Source organism: Balearica regulorum, chromosome 17 (assembly GCF_011004875.1).
Source record: "Balearica regulorum gibbericeps isolate bBalReg1 chromosome 17, bBalReg1.pri, whole genome shotgun sequence".
Lineage (NCBI taxonomy): Eukaryota > Metazoa > Chordata > Aves > Gruiformes > Gruidae > Balearica > Balearica regulorum.
Window position 1 is genome coordinate 6486856 of NC_046200.1, and position 22814 is coordinate 6509669.

General features: G+C 36.5%; 1 protein-coding gene across 3 annotated transcripts in view; it reads left to right on the top strand.

Annotated features, from left to right (window-relative positions):
* ADGRD1 (adhesion G protein-coupled receptor D1) overlaps window positions 1-22814 on the top strand; it is a 158102-nt gene that overhangs the window by 5696 nt on the left and 129592 nt on the right. For 2 of the 3 annotated variants that reach the window (XM_075769598.1, XM_075769599.1), the window contains exons 4-12: window positions 2447-2542; window positions 5446-5568; window positions 10048-10227; window positions 11422-11676; window positions 15177-15241; window positions 16028-16183; window positions 18956-19015; window positions 20242-20359; window positions 21294-21404. In XM_075769598.1, coding sequence (XP_075625713.1) covers window positions 2447-2542; window positions 5446-5568; window positions 10048-10227; window positions 11422-11676; window positions 15177-15241; window positions 16028-16183; window positions 18956-19015; window positions 20242-20359; window positions 21294-21404 — 1164 coding nt within the window. The remainder of the gene's footprint in view (window positions 1-2446; window positions 2543-5445; window positions 5569-10047; window positions 10228-11421; window positions 11677-15176; window positions 15242-16027; window positions 16184-18955; window positions 19016-20241; window positions 20360-21293; window positions 21405-22814) is intronic. The other variant, XM_010310767.2, reaches the window with a different exon arrangement.

Sequence of the window (22814 nt, forward strand, 5' to 3'; positions counted from 1 at the left end):
GTGCACAGCCATTCCTCTCATGAAATTTTCAGCTCTGCTCTGCCACCTCCTGAGACTCAAAGGTCCCTTAGCAATTTTCACATGAACTATTTTTTCTCTTCTGATATTTGAGACAATTCCAAGTTGGGTGATGTATATTCCCCAGTCTTTCTCACACTATGGCTGATGACCTTGGCAGTTGAGCTAAACTGTTTTGTACTAGTGCAAGGGGGTAGCTGCTGTGTTACTACTGGTGACTGTAATATCTTTACCTAGAAAGATCATTGCAGAAGATTAAATCAGCAGTTAAAGACCTTTACAACCTTACATGAAAAATGTTACAAAAGTGCAAAGTTATTGCTATTTATTACACAAAAATGGCAACATCAATCTCTATTCCTAAGTGGGAAAAAGATCCATAAATATCTAAAACCTTTTATTCTGGAGGTGTTAAAGTATTTTAGCTTAAACTTTGACCCATCTTTCCACAAATTTTCTTAAAGAAATGAAATTGGCTGACCAGAAATAATAATGGCAATATTCTGCTCTCATTAGAGGCTGATGGCAGCATTCCCACAGACTTCAATAGAATCATAATTTGACTTACAAAAAGTTTAACATATGAGGTCTCTAACACTGTGTTAAAGTAAGTTTCTGACACTGGACTTCACGTAGTTTCAAGAAGAGTAAAGCACTTGATATCTATCATTTTTTTTGGCAGTTGTTACAAAGATGTTGTTTTGAAAGTGCTTGAAAGAAATATATAAAATATAGCTCTTGAAAAAATGACAATTGATGTTGGATTTTTTTTTTCCAAATTATGTTAGATTACATTGATTCAGCAAAGTTCAGAAATCTCTGCAGTTATATCTTGGAAGAGATAAAGCAGAATATATAAAGTTCCTGATCCCACAAACCTTCATTTACAGGAATAGGACTGGCTCACATGAGCAATCTCCTTTGACTCCTATTAGGACATTGTGTTAAATAACTTTATAAACGAGCCAGCTGCATGACTTTGCTGAAAAAAGTTTGGAGGACTTTGTCTCACTATTATTTGCAGAGGATGCCAGTAGCCAAAAGTGTCTTTCTGCAGTGCAATTCTGACAATGTTGAATTCTTTCCTTAATGTTGTAGTGGACAGTTGAAATTCTTCTCAGTCGCTTATATTTAGTGTCTTATAATACACAGATAATATTTCAACTGCCTCCAGCAGAAGTTTTATGTATCTATCTGATATTCGACTTTGATACACAAAAAGCCCTTTTCTTTATTGTTATAATCTAATGCAGGTGGCAATTTGCTTGTTTTTGATACCACTCTGATTACACAACTCTTCTGTTTATTGCTAGTCTTTCTTGTTTTTCCACTCATCATATCATGCCATTATTTTCATTCCATGTTTCTCCTCTTAAATCCTTGAAGCATCATAATCTGTCCATCATGTTAATCCATTTTATTTGTTGAAGTCACTGTGTGTGAAGCCAGATTTATATCTCTCAATGCGTTTGTGTTGTGAGAGAGTCAGCAAATTAATTTTTTTGTTATCTCAGCAGTAGAAACAATTGAAGGGAAACAATCAACTTAATATATTAAATCAAAAAAGATGTGGCTGTGCTGAGGTTTTTCATCTGACCCTTTGTTTTCTGTACGTTTTTCTCTTGAGATTCTTGTGTGCGTTCTCTTTTTTTAAGAGCATTTGCCTTTCCCTTCTGTGAGCTCCGTGGGTCTAAATCCCAAATCGATGTGTGTCTATTTACTTTCATGGGCTTTCCATCAAGCTCCATTTGCCTGCCCAAGGTAAATAATTAGTGGGCAAGATACTTGTAAATTATCAAAATAAGGGGAAAAAAAGAAAGAGAATAAAACTTTAGTGTCAGATATAAGAGTTGAGCTTTTTTCTTACATTTAGATGGAATTTCTTGTATTTTAATTTGTGTCAGTTGCCTCTTGTCTGTTCACTGGATACAGCTGAGGAGAGTCTGGTGCTATCTTTACACCTCCTGTGGGGTGTTAATATATTGATAAGATCCCTGAGCCCCTTGTACTCCTTCTGCTGCACTTGCTCTCTTGTACTAGGGAGCCCAGAACTGGACACGGGACTGGAATTGCCCATAGCTCTTTCACCAGTATAATGATTTTTGTTATAATTGCAGAGCTCCTTACCAGCGTGACTATATTTCAGAGCCCTTCATCTGCAGTTGTATTTTTTATAATTTTTTCTCCTCAATTTACAGTAAGGAAAAAAATCATTTTAGTGATACTGTATATACTTATGTAGTTCAAGAATTCAATGTTCACATGCACACAAGTCCTTGGAGAAGTGGTTGTATGGTCATTTTAAAGGCCACTGACCAACATCCATGACTTGTATTATGTTGAGAGATATGAACTGGTCAATTCATTACTGATTGTGTTTATTCATTGTTTTGCTTATTTTCTTATTTTCTTTTGTTGTTCCACCCAGCTCTAAGAATCCACAACTTCACTGTGCTTCCTTCCCATAACTCTACCTTTGTATATACCAATGATTCTGCCTACTCTAACTTCTCTGCAACTGTAGGTGAGGATTTTACATATTTTTTGTTCTGCTTTTGTCAAGCTTGGATGGTTCTTGTAACGTTGGATTCAAAGTTAACACTGAGTTTTGGGTCAAGTGGTAAAGGTCTATTTATGCTTACATTGGCATCCATTATTGAAAAAGTACTCCTGCAATGTTACCTGAGAGGCGTCTCCCCATGCTAAGCAGCTCATGGGAGGATGGGCCCCAGCAGTCCTCCAAAACCTAAAATATTTGTATTAAACTTAAAATAAACAGAGATGACACTTCAGAGGAACATATAAGAACAGATAAGTTGATTTCCCCCACCCCCATCTTTCAAGGTTAAGAGGAAAAAGAAACCATCTGTTTTTCACCATTTCATAGTAATTTTTAAAGGACATGTTAAGAAAGACAAATGCAAGTAAATTTGAAAAGTCTGGAAGTTAGATCTTGTTAATAACGACATTTTTGATTAACATGTTTGTGGATTTGTCTTTTTTTTTTTTTTTTAAAGTAAGTAAAATCTGCATATGTATGTCTTTTTAATGAGATTATATATATATATTATACACACACACATATATATATTTTATTTTTTACATCAACACACCAGGAGATAAAAGGAAGAATGGAAAATGGCAAGTCTCCAGTCAGAGACCTGACAGATTGGAAACTAGTTACATCTATACCAATATAAGCTTAAAGTCATTTAATTTAAGTCACTAAGATTTATACTTGTGTAGGTGCAATTGAAATATGACCTCTTTTCCACTTTACAATTGGGTATTAACTCACATTTAGTTGTTCAAAAATCTGACCTAAGGAGAGGGATGGAAATGATTGAACTGTCATTTGGGCTGCTCAGATACTAGGAGGTTTATATTAGAATACTAAGTGCATTATTTTTCTACTCTCTAACAGTAAAAGTATGCTGGCAGATGTGAACTCTATTAATAATGAACTTCAAATGACCCTAATTCCTTGCAGTCCTCACTTATCTGCTTTATAGACTATTTGCATGGTTCTCACATAATAAGATATATTAAATACCAACGTTAAAAAAAAGTGACATCAATGGCAAAAGAAATGCTATGGAAACAGGAATGCATTACTTTACGGGATTTATTCTGGTTAGATTAACTTAGAATTCAAGTGACTCAAGAAGAACTTAGAAATGTTTGCTTCACTCCATAATACACACTCAAATTTTTAAAAGAAACTAAATTTTATCCGTCAATTAGAGACAGAACTTGATGACTTCTTACTCAAAGGGAGGGAAGATACGTGAAAACTGTGATATTTGTTTAGAGATTTGGAATGAACTAAGAAAATATTTGGACATACATTCACTGAGGGCTACATCGTGCTGTTGCTGTTTCCTTGAGTGGTGTTATCTTCCAGATGGGCCAGCACTATGACTCCTGTCCTCATACCTGATGGTTGTCTACAGTTTGAAAATGAGATGCCCCATTGCATAAAGGGATGCACAATCCTGAAGCAGTGACTACAGTATTTGTGATTATCCATCTAGATAAATGATCTGTCCCTAGCACTGAACGTGCATCTCTGGCATGACTTGTGCTGTATTCTGCTGTGCAAAAGGCTTCTGTTAGGTCAGGTAGATGTACAGTGATAAATACAGAGAGAAGTCCTTTGTGTCCCACCCTTCACATGTTTTAGACCATTTGTGTGCCTTCCTCATTTCCCTTATCTCATTAGATTTGCAAATATTGGTCAGCACTTAGTTGGCAATTTCTGCACCTGAGAGCAGGAAAAGACTGTATTCTCATTGCTTGTGTTTCCCTTGGAGCAACACTTCTCCTAACACTTTTTCAGAAGAAATTATAGAGAAGGGTCTTAAAACCAAGATCCTGAATATTCACTTGGTCTTAAAACCAAGATCCTGAATATTCAATCCTTGCAGAAATGTTGTCACAAACAATGGTATTAACATGAAATTCCAAATTGAATATTTACATTCTGTCTGCTCAGAAATAGATGCTAGAATGTTCTGTGTTCTTTTGGTTTTTGATTGTGATTTCCTATTGTCTTCATTGCTAAAATTAGTCCTTCCTTTTATCTTGGGACAAAAGAAATTAATTTCCCATCATCATCTATCAGCTGGACTCTCAGAGCTTAGTGAGGTTTTCTATAGTAAACAACTGCCATAGTTTTTTTTCATATTAAGAAAGCTCATGTGCTAGTAGGAGATAAATCAACAGTGCTTTTTAGTAGTGAACACAAGAAAATCACAATCAAATCACAAGACAATTAGTCATTACCCATGTTAGACAAAGAAATAGTTTTACAAATGATAATGATGCCATACCAAAGGATATCTGAAAAGGATATGTATTTCTGCCCTTTGAATATAGCTTGTCAAGTATATTTCATTGAATTATTTTTTTCTAATAAAAAGTGGCTTTTGATCAGAAAATTTCCCTTTCAGAAAAATGAAAAGAACCCAATTCTGTTATAAGTTTGATAGATTAAAGAATTTCTTCACAAAGGCAGCCTAACAGTAAGATAGAAATACCTCTATGATCTGTCTGGTATTCAGAACTCTGGAAAGCATAGGGTTTATTCAGATTACTTTAAATAATAATTTCTGGGTATAGGGGTTCTGTCAAGCAGTCTTAGTTAATCAAGAATATGAGTGACAAATACGAGTATAACTTCTACAAATTTGAAATGAAAGAGTTATCTGTATGGTTCTTTTTAAAAAAAAAAAAAAACAAACCACTGACAAATCCCCACCAAACTCAAGCAAGAACCAAAAAGAAAGCCAACAAAAAAAACCCAAGAAAAGCAAACCTATAGTTGGGACAAGATAAACATATGAGGTGTATGACTCTGTTAAAATCATGTTTCTAGAAAGTTTTGATTTATATAAATGTTAAACTATTTTTTTTGTTTTCCTCTAGATATTGTAGAAGGAATGGTGAACAAGGGAATTTACGTCACTGAAAAGAAAGGAGTCACCTTTCTCTTCTTTGGAAGCTATCAAAATTCTTGCATTAGTAATCCAGAAGTTTGTGGACCTGAAGGTTAGTAAATTCATTAATTGCTATTTGCTTTTTTGCTATGAAATTATGTAATTCAATAATCATTGTTTCTTTTCTCATTGGAATAAACTCTAAAATTGCAGCTTGACACTTTTTTATTTATTTTTAAAACAATTGAGTGTTGATTGCTGAAAATTTAGATTAGATCTAATCACCAACTACTCAGATCAATGATCTACAGTATAATTAATTTAAACAAATACAGAAATAAGCTTACAGTGCCCAAAATGTTGCCTGTGGCACCAAGATTAATTCCTTCGAGAAATGCAGTTTCACAAACAAAGTTGTCCTACAAGTTTCAAATTTAGGAGACAGTTTTTTCCGTGTGGCCTCTTAGCAGGGATGGTGGGGGTTTTTAGATTTATCTTTGGAGATGATGAAGTTTTTAAGTCTCTGGTGTCTTGGAATCCATTTGTCCTTGTAGGTGCTTAAATATCTTCATTCTGTTTCTCTTCCCTTTCTTCTTCTAGCGCTAGGGTCACAAAATGACAGGTCGAATAGGAGGCACAGGCTTAACATTATGTTGATTACAGGAGATGATTAAAACTATATACTGTCAAACCAAATGTACAACTAGTCACTAGCATAGAACATGGACTAGAGATTTAAAATTCAGTAGAAATGGAAGGATCAGTGGAAAATAGGGACTTTATATACACAAACTCCAGCAGTCCTTAAGCTTAAGCAGTATTATTAACATTGAATTTTCTTGCTTTTATTGATTTAGGCCATTCTTCAAAAGGGTAACATTACTCAAAATCAGGGTTGGGGGTTTTTTTTGAGCTGCTATAGCAAGTACTGTGTATTAATTTTCCAAGAAAGTCAGAGAAACTCAGAGAGCAGATGGTATGTGGCTATTACCTGAGAATATTAGAAAAAGTAATTCAGTATCCTATTATAGGCACACTTTCTGTTACATGCTGTATCTTTTCATGCTTTTTTTTCATACCGCTGGGAAATAAAAATCATCACTAAGTCATATTATTTCTACATCTATAGTATAACATAATAATCAGAATAAATTATTTTTATAGTACTGGAGCACTCCCAGTATCTCACAAACAAGAACATTAAAAACATAAAACACTGAAATGTTGAGTAGATAAAATGTGAAAAGAAGAAACTGGCATTTTCGGTCAAAAGAAACATTTGTGAAAGATGCAAGGGAATATTCTCCTAATCATTAGTTTGAATGCAGTAGAAGTTGGATTTAGTCAACACAGGCGAAGATGAAATTAAAAAAAAGATTAAAAAAGCAGCCCTATGCACAACATAGCATTTCATAAAGCTGTGTGTTTGTTGCGTGCCTGCTTTAATTTTTACTTTTAGTTTCAGCATTTCATGAACTGAAGTGTGCATAAGGAGAGTTTAGATCCACAGTTTTCTTGTGGCTACAGGATGATCAGCAGCTGCAGAGTAGTCCAATAGGATAGACAGTCAAAGATGGGGGAAACTGGCTCCACTGCAGACACGCGGTATAAAAGTCTGTCTAAGTCATGTTAACTTCATCTCTCAGCCTGTAAAGAAGGAATAACAGCACTTCCATACCTTTCAGAAGTGTGGTGAAGCACTGGAAAAAGATTGTGAGACACTGACAAAGGAATCGCAGTAGTAGCAGTACTAGATTAACACAGTTAACCTTGGTGGCCCTTTCAACCAGGGTGGTGAAGGATGGTGTGCAGATACAAGGGAAATGCGTGGTTTTTTGGGAAGAGGGCTGGATCAGTGTTTCAACCTGTTACTGGTGTGAAAAGCAGCTGAAATAGGAACTCAGGATTATCTGCTGATGAAGGTAGTGCAACTTGCTTAAAACAGACCTCAAATTCTTCAGTTGGGAGTTCACAGTGTTTATAGTTTTAAACACGTAGCCATTAAGAACTAGGAAACTGAGATTGATGATGTTCATACACTGATTGATTTCTAGGAGGCCAATGATAATTGATTAATGCTTCCATGGTGATTATTTTATCATGTATAAAGCATTTAGGGAATGGTGTGTAGATCATGTAAATTGACGGGTGCTGTCATGTGGACAAACAGAAATATCAGTTAGGCAGGGAGTTACTACATAGTTAAATTATTTATTGTGCCATAATATAATTTCAAGCTTTTCTGTTAAGTTAATGTGACAAAAAGTATATGTGAAATATAAAAAAATTATGTTCCGGAGAATAGTGGGGAGGAATATTTCTGATGACTGAAGTGAGCTTTCTGAGGCTTTTCCATCTTTAATCATACAATTATGAAACATATAAGAAAATACTATGATTTTAACAAGAAATATACATAATAGTTTGAGGGCTTCATTAACTTGTGCTGGGCTATCTGGTAGCAAATTGTCAAAGTTCATACTGTTTGCATGGCCTGAAGAACTGCTGATTGTAAAATCATCCAGACAGATATTTTGACTACATGTCAACAGAGTATAGCCAGCACGTTAAGGGAAGTGATTATTGCCCTCTGCTCAGGGCTCATGAGCATATCTGAAGTTCTATGTCTCATTTTTCTCCCCTGATACAAGACAGACGCTGACAAGCCAGAGTGAGTCCAGCAGATGACTTAAGGGGCTGGACAGTATGACATGGGAGGGAAGGCTCAGGTTTTGCCTTAAACCATCAAGAAAAGAGCATGCTAAGGGCTGTCTTCAACTGCCTGATGGGTGCTTATAGAAGCAGATAGAGCTTAACAATCTTGGACATGCACAATGAACATGTGACTGGCAATGCAGGCACCTTGTAGAATAGGAAATGCTGATTACATCTAAAGAAAGAAGTTTCTTTGCCATGTAGGTGGCCAAGCATCAGGATGGCTTGTGCAGAGAGGCTGTGCAGTTTGCATCCGTCATAACATTAAAATCTCAGCTGAGCAACCAGATATAGCTCTGAAATAGGCCCCACTTTGAGCAGCCAGTTTAGAATAGGTGACCTTCAGGGTCATAGCCAACTTAATTCATTAGGATTCTTTGTGGCTAAAACCTCTTCCACTTCTGTACTTCATAAACTTTTCCTCAACCTGCTCTGAACTCAGATTTTATTGCTATCACTTTGTACTATAAATTCTGAGGTGAACATTTTTAGGAGCTGTTTAGTCGAGCCAGTTTCTTTGTAATTGCATTTGACTGCAGAACCTCTACAGCAGAACCACTGTGAACTTCTGAAGTGTGAGGGAGGTTTGACTTGCTGCTTGTGTTTCAGTCAAGCCTTTTGAGGTAACCTTTATTAAAGAAACAAGCCTTCTTGCAGAAACCGTATTTCTTCACTAATGTGCAATCTGAAGAGCTCTTCAATTCTACAATGTCCTGGTTTCAGCTGTGATAGAGTTAATTTTCTTCCTAGTAGCAGGTATAGTGCTGAGTTTTGGATTTAGGATGAGAATATTGTTGATAACACACCAGTATTTTGGTTGTTGCTAGGCAATGTTTACACCAAGTCAAGGACTTTTCAGTTTCTCACACTGCCCTGCCAGCGAGGAGGCTGGGAATGCACAAGGAGCTGGGAGGGAACACAGCCAGGACAGCTGACCCCAACTGGCCTACGGGATGTTCCATACCATGTGATGTCATGCTCTGTATACAACTTAGGGGAAGCTGGTCAGGGGTTTAGATCATGGCTTGGGAACTAGCTGGGCATTGGTGGTCTGTGAGTGGTGAGCAATTGTGCTGTGCATCACTTGTTTTACATATTCTATTATTATTATTTTCCTTTTTTGTTATATTCAACTGTCTTTATCTCAACCCTGCATATGTTTCTATCCCTTTCTTTTACACTGGTTCTTTGCTTTCAGCAATTGCTGGGGCACTGAAGTGTGAAAACACAGGTAATAACACCCTTAGAAGAATTGAAGTGTAATTAGCAATGGGTGCTACTCAATAAGCATGGGCATGCTGGCAGCCAGTTAGCACATCAGTAGCTTGGAAGCAGTCAATGTACTATTTCTGGCTGTGTTGGCATTTGGTCAGCATCAAAAAAAAGATGTAGATTCTGGTGGAGCATATGGAGATATGAGAGCAACTTGTGCTTTGAAATAAGCAAAGATCACAGGAGGAAAAGGGATCATCACAGGAAGGTGAGAAGGGTAAGGAGACTGGAGAGTAAGGCAAAGGGAATGGAAGCATAAATCTAAGAAAAAGACTTCATTACTTTCTGTGCTCAAAGAACTGTAGTTTTAAGTGATACTCAGGAAGCAATGATCACTACTATGTCCTGGGTATGTGCATGTGATGTGAAACCTAGGAAAAGATATTTATTTGGTTTAAACTGTTAGAGCTTTGTTGATTTTAAAAATGCTGTTCTTGTTTATGCTAGCAGATGATCTGTCCTCAAAAGCATTCCCATTCTCTGTATTGTACAGTATTGGAAACTTTTAATTGCACTTGTGTGGGGTTTTTTTGTTTTGTTTGTTTGTTTTGTTTTTGTTTGTTTGTTTTTTTAAGTAAAATCTCCTCTCACTTACTTTCATCAGGAGTAACATTTTCCTTTTTCTGGAAGACTCAAGATCAGCAGGCTAAGTTTCTTCCTGCCTCTGGTGGACAAGTAATTTCCAGTGGTTTCAAAATCTGTTCAAATGAAGGTGAAGGCTCAGTGGAATTTTACACCCGTGGGAATGCAATGATGAAGTGGAAAGCAAGCTTTAGTCCGCCAGGTAAAGTTTATAATTTTTTTTATTAATTTCTTTGTTATGTTTTACTTTATTCTTGCAGAGAGCTGTAGTGGTAAGAGCACAGCTTCAGGAAAGAGAAGTGGGTATATGAAAATAGCTACAAAGCTCTGTGGTCAAGGATTTGCTTGATGAGGGGAGAGAGAGAAAATACAAAGTGAAAAAACAGTGATATTGTGTTATGGAACATTTGCCATTCACTAACAACACTCAGACCCAACTTCCAGTTGTTTCTGAAGTGGAATTCTTACTGATATCAATAGATGAAGGAGTGCTTAGATGGAAACATGAGTGAAGAATGCAGGTTAATCCGTGACAGTTCTCAGTATGATCTAAAACGGAATACATGTACTGTCCTCTAAACTAAGACTCTATTTAGTAACTATCTAACTGGGTGTTTAGTGCTTTTGTCATTTTGTTATCCGAGTGTCAAGTTTTGTATACCATGGCATAGTTTTAATAAACATTTTGGTATATCACATATCTTACTGCTTCTATCTAAACTGTGTATTGTTGGGGGACCGGTATTACCTAGTGACTGGAACAAATTCTGGTCTTCTAGTAATGCCAATGACAGTCACTAAATCTTTTCTTGCCTTAATTTGACTTACCTGTACATTGGTAAAATAGAACTTTCTCACCTCACAGTAACGGAGCTTTATAAAGCTTAAGAAATCTGTTTAGAAATCTTATTTTAAGAGAAAAGCCGCTAAATGGTGAGAATAATTCACACATTTGTGGATTATCCAATCCAAGTGAAAATTAATATTATGTTTCCAGTCTCTCAAGTACAACAAAGAAACTGTGGCAACTTTTAATTAGTCTATTTGCTTGTTCTCCAGTCCTTGCAGTCTTTATGCAGTTCTTGCTGAACTGAGTTTGGAGACAGTATTGAAGAGAATTCAAATCTTGGCCAATACTACTTAGCAAGTGTAATTTATGAAACTGCAGTGGGCCCAAGTAAGAGTTCAGACAAAAGCTAACAGGCATTCTGCCAGAGTATGGGCTTCCCCATGGGTATAGAGATTAGTATACATGACATCAGCATTCCATAATTCACTCTTAGCACTTCCTATACAGCTCTGTAGCATTGCACAAGTCAGCAAAAACTTACTGAACAGGAAAGACTCTGAATAGAATTGATTCATGGATTTTGCTGTGACTTTTAATGTTTTGCAGGTCCTTATTGGACTCATATTCTCTTTACTTGGAAATCAAGAGAAGGACTGAAAGTCTATGTCAATGGAACTCTAAATACAACTGATCCAGATGGGAAAGTCTTCTATGATTACGGAGACCCCAGTGCAAATCTACTGACTGGGACAGAGGGGGATCAAACTAAGCGCTATGTGAATGGGGCATTTGATGAATTCATTATATGGGAAAGGGCACTCACCCCCCATGAAATCGAGCAGTACTTTACAGCTGCTGTTGGTGAGTATCTGCACTGTTGTCATAATTCATCTGTAAAGATGCTGACTTAAAAATGTTTAGTGTGTAGGATTTGTGTTTATTTTACACATTTCAGCTATTGAATGTAATTTTTAGAGACAGAAAAAGTCAGGTATGAATGTCACCAAAATGTGTAGGTGTCTTTGGATGTACAGTCTTTTCATCCTCGCTTCTAGCTTCTTTAAAATGTCATTAAAAAATTACCAAGACCTGAAGTATCCAGCCATTGTTAGATCCCCTAGGATCAAGAGAAGAGGAGTAATAATTAGACTTGAGGCAGAACAGTATTAGAAAAGACTGTGGATTTCTAACGTGCACTCTGGTTGTTGTGTAACTTAGAGCCAGGTCACTCAGTGTATTCCAGCATATGTGGATAATAATGGTTTTCTCTCCAGTTCCTGGAATGATAAAGACTTACTAACTCATGTATGCTTGTCAACTAAAAAGAAAGCTATCAGCTGAAATGTAATATAAAAGGCAAAGAATCAGGATTAGAACAGAGACTTAGAAGACAGTTAGTCTATGGATCTTTATAATAATTTTTGCTACAAGAAAGGCTGTTGCTATTAAGTGTTTGTGTGAGAGCAGCAATTAGAAAACATCCATCTCGGGAATAAAGCTATGGGGCATCTGGAACGTTTGGCTTCACTGGCAGTTTTGCTGCTTTCATTTATTCTTACGAGGTTACTGAGAGCTAAAGCAGTTACACCCATAACTCTTGTGCTTTTAAACCCATGGGAAATATTTTCACAATGGAAACTCTTTGAATAACATAGAACATCTGATGCATGCCTGGAAATGAGAATGTATGTGTGTTTCACATCCAGGTTTGATTATAGCAATCAAGTATATAAAAAATATATTTTATAAACAAGAAAATATAAACTAGTTTTGTAGAATTCTAGAATTGAAGTCACTTAAAAATGCTCCATCTGGTATATAATCAAGCAATCTGTTTGCTTTGCCACACAAATAATGCCAACTGAGAGCAAGTTTTTTATTTTAAAACTTTTTTATTTTAAAAAGTGATTTCTATGAAAACCTTCACAAATTCTGATTGGGTGGGGGAGTATTCATTTGATACAGGAAATAGTTTTAAAATCATCTGTATTTGGCTGTTTTATTTCTCACAACAATCTAGGGTTGCTATAACACTATCCAACTCAAAGCTACCATAAATCACATTCTTTGATTTAGTGTAACTCAAGAAGAATGTTATGTTGCTAAACTGAAGAGCAGTAGATTTTCAAATTGACCTGATCCATCTATATGGGTGCCCTGTTTCACTGTCAGAGAGGTATGAGAACACCGTTTTTTTTTTAACCCCTTGAATTCTTGTGAACTCACAGCAACCATCCTTTGCAGCCCTGCACCCTCCCATCTGTCACCCTAACAAACAATCAAGGCATCATGGAAAACTCTTTCCATGAATGTAAATCCTGTTCAGGACTTCAGTTTCTACTACTTTCCTCTATACTTCGGTTTGGAAAGAGCTTTACTGAGGCTTAGAATATCTGGTTACTGGACATAAATGCTTGTAGCAAGCTTTTGAAACACTGCTGGAAGAGTTGGTGCCTCGGACCCTGCTAAAGTCTAAATTTTTAATGAGTTGTACAGAATTTTGCCTGTGTCCTACCTTTCAATCCCTGCTGATTTTTAGAAGGCTGTATAGGAAACTCCTTGATTTATACATTGAGATGTTAATGCTGGAGCTTTTATGAGTTTACTGCAATTTGCATGACATCAGGTGTTTGTTTTTGTGGTTGTTTGTTTGGTTTTTTTTCCTTAAACCTCTAGTTCACAGGTCTTCAGGGTCATCAGGAACTATCAATTTTCTGTGAAAAATAAATTTCTAGCCTCTTAATTGAAAGTAAAGCTTGATGTGTATTTTCTAGGGGCTTAGGAATTAAAATGTAAAGTGATACCAGGTATATATATTTGTTTTGATGTGTGAAGAATTTCAAGGCAATATTATTTTAAAGTGTCCAGGTGATTTGGAGCACTTGAGTAATGTAGAGTATTGAATTTTCTGCTTTTTTCTTTCAAAGTAGTGGACTAATCAGAATTGATAAAATTTCCAGTTTGATGGATGAAATCAGAACATTCTCAGAGGGAGCAATGGATATTACAATACTAATCAACATAGTAAAAAAAAAAAAAAAGTTATTCTTGGTACCTGTTTATTGACCTTGGAGAACTTAAAGCAGGGTTGAAGCTGGGCTAATGTGGTTTGACATAAGAAATTTAATAGGACATCCTGTTTTTTAATAGAATGATTATATTCCTTTTGGATCCATGAGTAAAATGTGTCCTATATATGCAACTACTGTTTGATTGTACTGAAATACCACACTCCTGGCAAATATAAAATCTTGCTAAGATGTAGATGAGAAGAAAATTTCATTCCTCTATCACAAATGACCAATAAATCCCTTTGCACAGAAAGGAATCAATATTTTTTGAAATGGAGCAACTGGAAACCATCCAAAATCAAGTTTATTCTTTCTGTCTTGACAAATCATTTATGACATGCTTGTGTGGTAATTTTCAATGGATATAGTGCTAGTAGGTGACATTTATTAGTAAAGCCTGCGTGATTAATAACCTCACTGCTGCTTGAAATCAACTTAAAAACACCTGATAGAGATGTTATCTACAGTATGCTTAAACTGCTAATGAAGGCTATGTTTTGACTCCTTGAGCCCTGTTTGTTTTAGGCAAAACTAACATGCCCCAAAAGCTCTAGCATACTATTTCTGCCAATGTCCTTTTACTTAAGGGTGATGCCTTAGTTTTGCTGCAAGCAATGAAAGTATTTCCATTTGCTTTGAATATTTCTTGCACATTTTTTAATGTGGAAAAGTCTTTCTGAACTTGTCTTCATGGGTGTGATTTTATTTGGCACTCAGGCAATTTAGACTTAAGATATAAGTAAACGTTAACATTTGGAGATCATAGCTGAGATATGAGTCTCATTTTTTCCAGTGTCTTTATGATCCCAGTCCAAGTTTATCACATATACAGAAATACAGCAAGGTTGTACATGACATTGTCAGAAGAGCCTACAGATTTTTATTTCTGACTAAGACATAATTTTTTTTTTTTAATTTTCCATAAATACTTTGCATAAATGTTGGGGGAAGACCTAGAGAAGGAAGATGGATGGCAATGTTTTAATTGTACAGTTGTACTTTTTTTATTGAGCTATAACACTTGAAATTTCCTGTTTGCAAACAAAGGTTTAATTAAAGTGCTTAAGACTTAGACTTAATTGCAAAGCTTATATAGATAAAGATGACAAAATAAAACTGATGAGAGAATCAGGAAATGAAGTGCTTTAAACAAGCCTGTGTAGCTACAGTACTACAAATAAATAAAATGCACATAACAGCAAATATGTTACTTTCAGTTAGAACTGATTCAATCTGCTGTGGGAATATCAGGTTTACTAACAGTCTCATTCATGTATGTATTTTCCTCAGGTGTGCAAGTTTTGCTTTCTTCAACGCTTCCATGGTCTGTGGTGACAACCACTACAAAACCTATGGTAGGACAGTCCTCATAACTCTCTTCTATAATTTCAGAATGCGTATATGTACAGTGACAGACCCTCCTCACTTTACAATATTCATTAGTGGCACTTATTTTAGTACCCCAATTATGAATATTTTCAGATATGCATAGGGAGAATTTTTAGCCACCATAGGAAGATGGAAACACTACAGAACTCTTAATACAGGACAGATAAAGAGAATTCATTGTAAAATAAAAATATTTTGTGTATTAAAAAAGGAAAAATGCAGAAACTTCTGAAATATGTCAAGGAATTTTGAAGATATAGGACATTCAAAAACATTTCAATAATTTTTCATCTTGTTTCCTTTAAAATGAGGAAAGATATCCCACCACAATAACAAAATTAGTTGTCATCTCTTTAGTAAATGCTTAATGAAAAAGATTTAAATAAAATTAGTTTTTCATATGCAGAATACAATCAGCTGTAATCAGTCTACATGCAATTAGCTGTTGCAGTGTATTTTCTCTTTCTTGCTATCTGCAGTGTCAAAGTTCTATTAGTTTTCTTCTTGTTCACAGAGACTTTCAGGAAACCATGGCAGATAGGGCCTGAATTGTTAATGAAAAAATGAAGCTGTGCCTGGAAATTCTGTTTATCCTGTCTGTCTGTCTGTGCTTTCCTTTTCCCTTGGCTTATGCAGCCTCCTGTGTGTAACCACAGCAGTCTGCTATGACTCAAGCTCCCTTTTGGGCTAAAACAATAAAAAATGACTGCCATTGGGAATAATTTCAGAGGAGTTGTATCTCTCTCCTGTAGCTCTCTACAAATGCCTATCGTCCCATCATAACTAATCTAATTCAGGAGAGAGCGAACTTCCGCTCCCCCGACAACATGCTGGGCTACCTGGAGAATGTGTCCGTCAGCTTGCCCAACAAATCCTTGTCAGAAAATACTGCTCTAAGCCTGACAGAGGTAAGTGTCTTTCACATCTATACATGGCGTCAGATGACCCTGAAACTTCTGCAGAAGCTAGAATATTGAATGCAGCCTTGAAAATTTTTGCTGATTGTGAAAAATACATATGAAAAAAGCAGTAGTTATTTTAGGGAATAGCAGAAGGTGAGCTTCAACCAGAGAAAATAGTTTAAGGGTCCCATTAGTTCTTGGGGATATTATTTAATGCATTAATTATACCTGGAACCATGACCGCACACCAAAGATAATGTAGTTGAGTAGGAAACAGAGGAGGAGAAAATAATTTGTTAATTTTTTTCAGCTGTAATTTTCATGCAGAATATATAATTCCGGAAAAAAAATTTCAGCATTTCTCTGCATGGCCCAGCTGATCCAGAATGTAGCAGGATTTGACAGTCATCTGTCAGCTGCAGGACATAATGACACTGTAATCAGAGCAGTGACAGCAGCAAAATGGAGGCATGCAGGAGCTAATAGCAAACTAACTAACTTGGATGCAGGGAGCACTCCAGTTGTGACAGTATCAGTCTGGGCCTGGGTAACTGCCCAAGTATAAACTTGTAACTTATTATCTTTGAGATTCACACCTGCACTAGAGGGTTAAAAATAAATTACTGCTGTCTGCCTAACCTTTTGTTAGCATTTATTGCTCCTGTAGTAAGCAGAGGGTAAATTGTGCCTCTCCTCTGGCATCTCTTTGCAAAGCTGTGTGTTATACTTGCTGGGCTCTGCAATGGCCAAGATACAGACCCTGCTCTGCCAGCTCTGTGTTGAAGGTGGAAAGCTGTGGGAGATGGCTTTTTTTTTTTTAATAGTGGTGTCCTTAGCGTTTGTGGGTTAATAGCTTTATCTTGCACTGGGTTCCAATCACAGCCAAGACTCCTGTGTAGATGTATTGCAAATCTCCACTGAAACTAGTTCACAAAAAGATCAGGTCCACAGCTTAACTGATGAGTAATTTATTTTTGTTTAAGCTAATCCACAAAGGGGGGTGGGGGGAGAAGACGACATTTTCTTTAGTCTGAACTGAGGACAAGGGGTCACGTTCTGCTAACATAAAGTTAGTCTTCTGTAAAATGATGGGCATCTAATTCCCTGATTTCAGCAGGCTAGAAAGCTGTTATTACAGTAATCAGCTCTGGCCTCACTAGTGATCGTTCCTTTAAGCCTGTGGGTAATACCAGGGTGACAAGGATTATTTACTCAGAAAAACAATATAAATAAATGCTTCTGAAAAATACATGGGCAGCAACTGATGGTTTGTGTTAAAAGCTTAGCATTTGCAAACTGTAAAGCTGGATTTCATGGATCACAGTTTAATATGTAGCAAAAACTCTTCTAAAAAGCTCTAATTCATTGTTTCCCTTGTTTTGCTGAAAATTTTGTGTGGGCTCTAAATTGAAACTGGAGCATCATCCAGTCAGATATCATACCTGTTTCCCACAGCATTTCAGTTGCCATTTGGTTGCTCATTCATACTATCTGATGCTGCTTTGTGTGCCATGAAAGAGATTTGCAGACAGAAACGTGGGACATGATTATCTTTAGCAAAGCTATTTTGGGAAGCAAATACAAGAGAGTCCTGATCATACATACAGACTCTGTCATTTGTCTGATTGATGGTTAGGCTTTGTATTGTCTGCAGCTAATTCCCTGAAAGGCAGGCACTGAGTATGCGTGCTATTTTCTGTAAAGTTATCTCTGTCTTGATTGTCATATGCCTCACAGCACAAGAAAATTTAAGTGATATGCAATAAACTTTCTGATTACTGACACACAGTTACGATGCATTGCTTCTGACAAATCTGACTTGTGTTTCCTGTTATAATGCTGCTCTGCTCAGTAGCTCCAGCACTCCTGCTTTCCCTCCCTTTCCAGGGGTCTAACACATCCTTTTCGAAGTCATTCTGGAGTGATGCTGTGACCTGAAAAGAGATGCTTACTGAATGCTCTGGGCAATTTGGGCTGGGTCCTGGGTTTGGGATAACTTTTGTGCATGTCAGGTAGAATTCCACACTCAGTGTTTGAGAGAAGCTGCCCCAAATAAGCTCATATAGCAAAGCTCTGGTACTGCCCTATGTATTATAGCTTGTAAAATTATGCTCAGAAAGGTCTTGCAGCTTTCTTCCACATTTCTCAGTGGAACCTTTCTATATTCAGTTGATGCTTTTTAAGACTTTTTAAGAGACAAGTTTAAGCAGAAGATGAGGGGGTTTTCTTTAATTTTCTGCTCTCCCTTTTTTTCCTCCTATTTGTCTTCATCAGCAAGATTTCCTACAGCAGGGACTATGTCATGCTGAGCACTTCAAGTGCAGATCTTGACCTCAAAAACAACCTTTAAGTCAAAGTTAAGCAGATAATAAGTTGTACAAGTGATGGCACTCATATTTATCTCATGCTGTTGAGATATCTAGTCATCTGAGACTAAAAGACATATTAATGTCTCAGGAATTTAGATAAAATGGGAGAATAAGTTCACTTTAGTCTTAGTTCCAGTGTTGTCACCTCAGCTGTAGTATGATGATTGCACTTTGGGAGTTTAACAGTGGTGCTACTTTTAATAAATAAACTGGTACTTTAAAATGTCACCATACAGAACATGATGAAAGTGCTAGCAGGTAGAAATGAATCTGTGACTTGAATGAAAATGGGCTTGTCATCTTAAAATAAACCAAAAAAAATCCTAGCAGAGATCTGCCTTGGATCTTTACCAGGAGATGTAGCTGATTAATAAATAATCAAATAATATGGTTTTGTTTATCTTTTTAGGCATTTTTAAAAGCTATTGAAGACTTTCTGTTATTGCCCAACTGGATTGATGTACCAGAGGTAAGATAAATGGGCTTAGATTTGTAGGTTACTTTGGTTGCATAATTTCACATGCATAGAAATTAAATCGGTTACCTCTACTTCTTGTTGGGACTTTTTGGCAGTATGATTTCTTTTCTCATATGCCGCTTTCATATTTGCAGTAAAGATCCGCAGATAAAACAATTATGTCATTTTCTTCTATAATATGTTTTTGAGGGTTAAATTAAGAGAGCTTTATCTACTGCAGTTTCCACATATTTCAGGATGAATGAAACAAAATTGTAGTTATAAAATGACAGATATTGTCACTAAGTGTCTAATCACTCCTTTTTTTTGGCACTGAACTTTGATACTTTAAAGTTTATATTTGTGTTGTAGATTGATGTTTTTCAATGCATGTGAAAAATGTGGTAGTGTTTACCTGTTTAGTGAACTGAAGCTTTGAGAAAGGTTAAACCTAACATAAGGAAAAGTAACCTGTATCAATGTTCTTTCTCTTCAAGTCTACCTTTTAGAGTGAAGAGAAATACTTGCAGGAGAGACCTGGGGATTTTTTGGGATTTTTGTTTGAATCTTAAGAGAGCACAGATTTCAGAACAGAGAGCTTTTAAACTGAAAGAAGGAGAGGCTAAAGTAAATTAAGGTCTCATTGAAGCCTAAAATGCTTTAAGACAAAAGGATGTCTTAGCCTAAAATCCTTGATCATCTCTGATGTAAATAGATTTCAGGTAAAATAAATTTCTTTTTCATGGAAACATACATTCACGCCGAGATTTTATCGATCAACCTGGAGGGTTGTTTTCCAGGAGACATGTAAACACTTTGAAAGTAGCTTTATACTGGGGACCATTTTAATAAAGATGAAAGAAAGGCTAAGCTGTAACGTCTCAGCTTATGTTCCAATAAAGATCTGATACCAGTCTTTATATATTGTCAAAATAATCTGCTCAGTTCTTGGCCTCATTCTGCTGAATCCTGAGTATAATTGAGCGTCAAATGCTGGTGGGAGCAGAGAGTCATTTGGAGATGTTCTATAAAACGTAGTATTTTGTAAGGTCAGGCTCTGGGTGGCAATTTGTGCAACATTATATCCACTATATGTGGAAAAGGTTGTGGAGAAAGTCACACTTGACTTTGGATGGTTGAATGATGAGTCTCACAGGAATTAACATGGCACCTTGGCATTTTGTGCTATGAACTGCAATTGCTTTTGTTGTAGAGCCTTCTCTCTCTTCTTCCCCCAGACCGCTCACATATTTGGAAGTTTAATTCAAACTATTGACAGTGTGATGGCTCATATGACGCAGAATCTAGATGAAAACTCATTACCTTTAACTGTTGAGGGCTCATCATCCGTGGCAGGTAGGATTTAGCAGAAATGTTCTCTCTGGACTGTCCGCGTGTCCTAAATGCTTCTGTGCTTGCAGTCCCTCCTTTTCCAACATGGAGGAAGAAATCAAAACAGATAATTTTCTCTTCTGAATACAAAACAGTGTTTTAGTTGTAGAAAGATAACTGTGCAGTTAGTCGAAAGGTAATCAGCTCTGACTGTACTTGAACTTCCTTGAGGTTATTTGGGGAAGGGTTTAGAATACGAGTTCTATGAAATGAATCTAGTAATAGTGTGCTATACTGATAAGCAGTTAAAGGGCCTAGAGCTCTTACGTAGCACTTCGAAACTGCAGATATCTGGGTGTAATAAAACCTTAATTTTGCAAGGTTTTGCTAGAGATTGCAAATAATAGGAATAGTTTTGACCTTTTAGGAGAAATTTATTTTACTACTGTTTAGCATCCTAGCACTCTAATTTCATCTTTGTCTTTGGATGCTACAGGTGTCAAAGGTAATTAATCCATTCTGGCATTCTGCTCAGCTTCATTGAGACCTGTGTAAGGGGCCAAATAACCTGAGCAGTCGCCAGTACCATTAATCACCGCACATGCTCTCATGGACACTGGCATTCTGAAATGGAGCAGTGGAGGTCTGAAATAATGCCTTCAAATGTCAGAGGAAGAGCATGTTATCAATCTGTTTTGCTTGCCCTGGTAAGCTCAGTATTTGAGCATGGGTGAAGCGATCCATGGTATATTAACAGTGCGTGTACCACCTTCTCTGTCATAAAGGAGTCAAGATATAAAAGGCAATTTTGTACTTGGGGAATTTACTATATTTTCTGCAAACATCTGGGGTTTTAAATTCAAGGCTTGCAATAGCCTTTAGGGAAGTCTAGTTAAATAGTCAAGTAGGTTGTAGAGGCTATTGATTTTATCATATTTTTGTTTGGGTTATCACACAGATTACAGCTTGGTCAAAATGCATCCTCAGACTTTGAATTTGTCCCATTATCGATTTCCATCTCGAGGACAGAGTTATATTTCCATTCCCAGTGAAGCTTTTCATGAAAAAGGTAAGGAAAAATTTAAAGAGAGGAGCAGTCATGTAAACAGGGTATCCCAAAATTATTTTGCTTGAAAATAGGTTTTGGTTTGCTTTATTTTTCCGAGTAACCGATTTGATCACTGTTGATCACAATAGCTCTAAAGAAGCAGCAGTTCTTCTGTCGTATTAATGAATGATTAATGTGGTAGAATTTTAATATTACTTGAATTAATCTTGAATAATACAGCTGGGCCACAGAGACTGAAGCCATTTAAATTGACATCTTTTTACATCAGAGAAGCCACAATTTTGTAAACTATTTTTAATCATCTGAACTGGTTATTTTTAAGAAAATCCAGGATGTCAGATCAGGTATTACTTATCCCTTCATGCAAAAATGATCTTAAAATGTTGCATGACATTAAACTATAAAATGACAGGTTTACGCAGCAGCAGCTACAGAAACAGAATGAAGATGTAAACTACAGTCAAGGCAAAAAGGCAGAACTCAGAAATTCATACCTAGGCTAAAATTTTAATTATCTCAAAAGCTGGGGATATGACAAAAATCTGAAGCTTTAGTCAAGACTAAAATAACAATGTTTGAATTTAATTATCTACGTTCAAATCGAGCATTGAAGGAACCTATTTACAAAACTATCTACGTGCATCCTCAAATCTTTGAAAAACTGATCCGTGTGCCCTAAATTGCAACCCACAGAATTTACATACCCAGAGACCTTTCTGCAGTCACCTCTGTTGAAGGAAGGTTGGTCCCTATTCATAAACAGCAAAGTTAGCTGCAGATAACCTGCAGTGAGAAATACTCTAATAATTACTGAACTGTCTACCTGATTTGTGATGACAGCTTTGTTTCTTTGCACTGGCAGGGGGCTCTGGCTGGAGACTTCACCGCAAGTGCTCTGAGGCTTGAATAACTATAATTGCAAACCAACTTGTAATGCCAAAAATAGCATGTGAGAGGACTTTTTTCCTTTCCCACTTAAAGTCTCTCACCATGCACATTTTTTTTGTTTCTTCAGAACATTATCATACTTGGTATCCCGAAATGATCCAGCCCATTAGATGTTTAACTCTTTCCAGCTAAAGCTCACTTCTGAGTAATTTTAGCCTTCAAGCCACACTTCTACACTGTTGAAATGAGCTAACCTAAAAATTTATTATGCCACCTTAAACTGTTAACACTATAAATACTTGGAACCCAGCAAAAGGGATAGTGAAAGACATGAGTATGGCTGACACTTAGAAAATACGCATCTGCCTCTTCACTCAGATGCTGAAGATCCCATAAATACTTGGAATACAGGCAGAAAGCACACAACCAAAGTGGAAGCCGGTTGCTCATGTCTGAGTTTCATAAACTGCCTGTTAATGTAGCCTTTAGATTACTGTAGCTACCATTGAGATAGTGACTCTG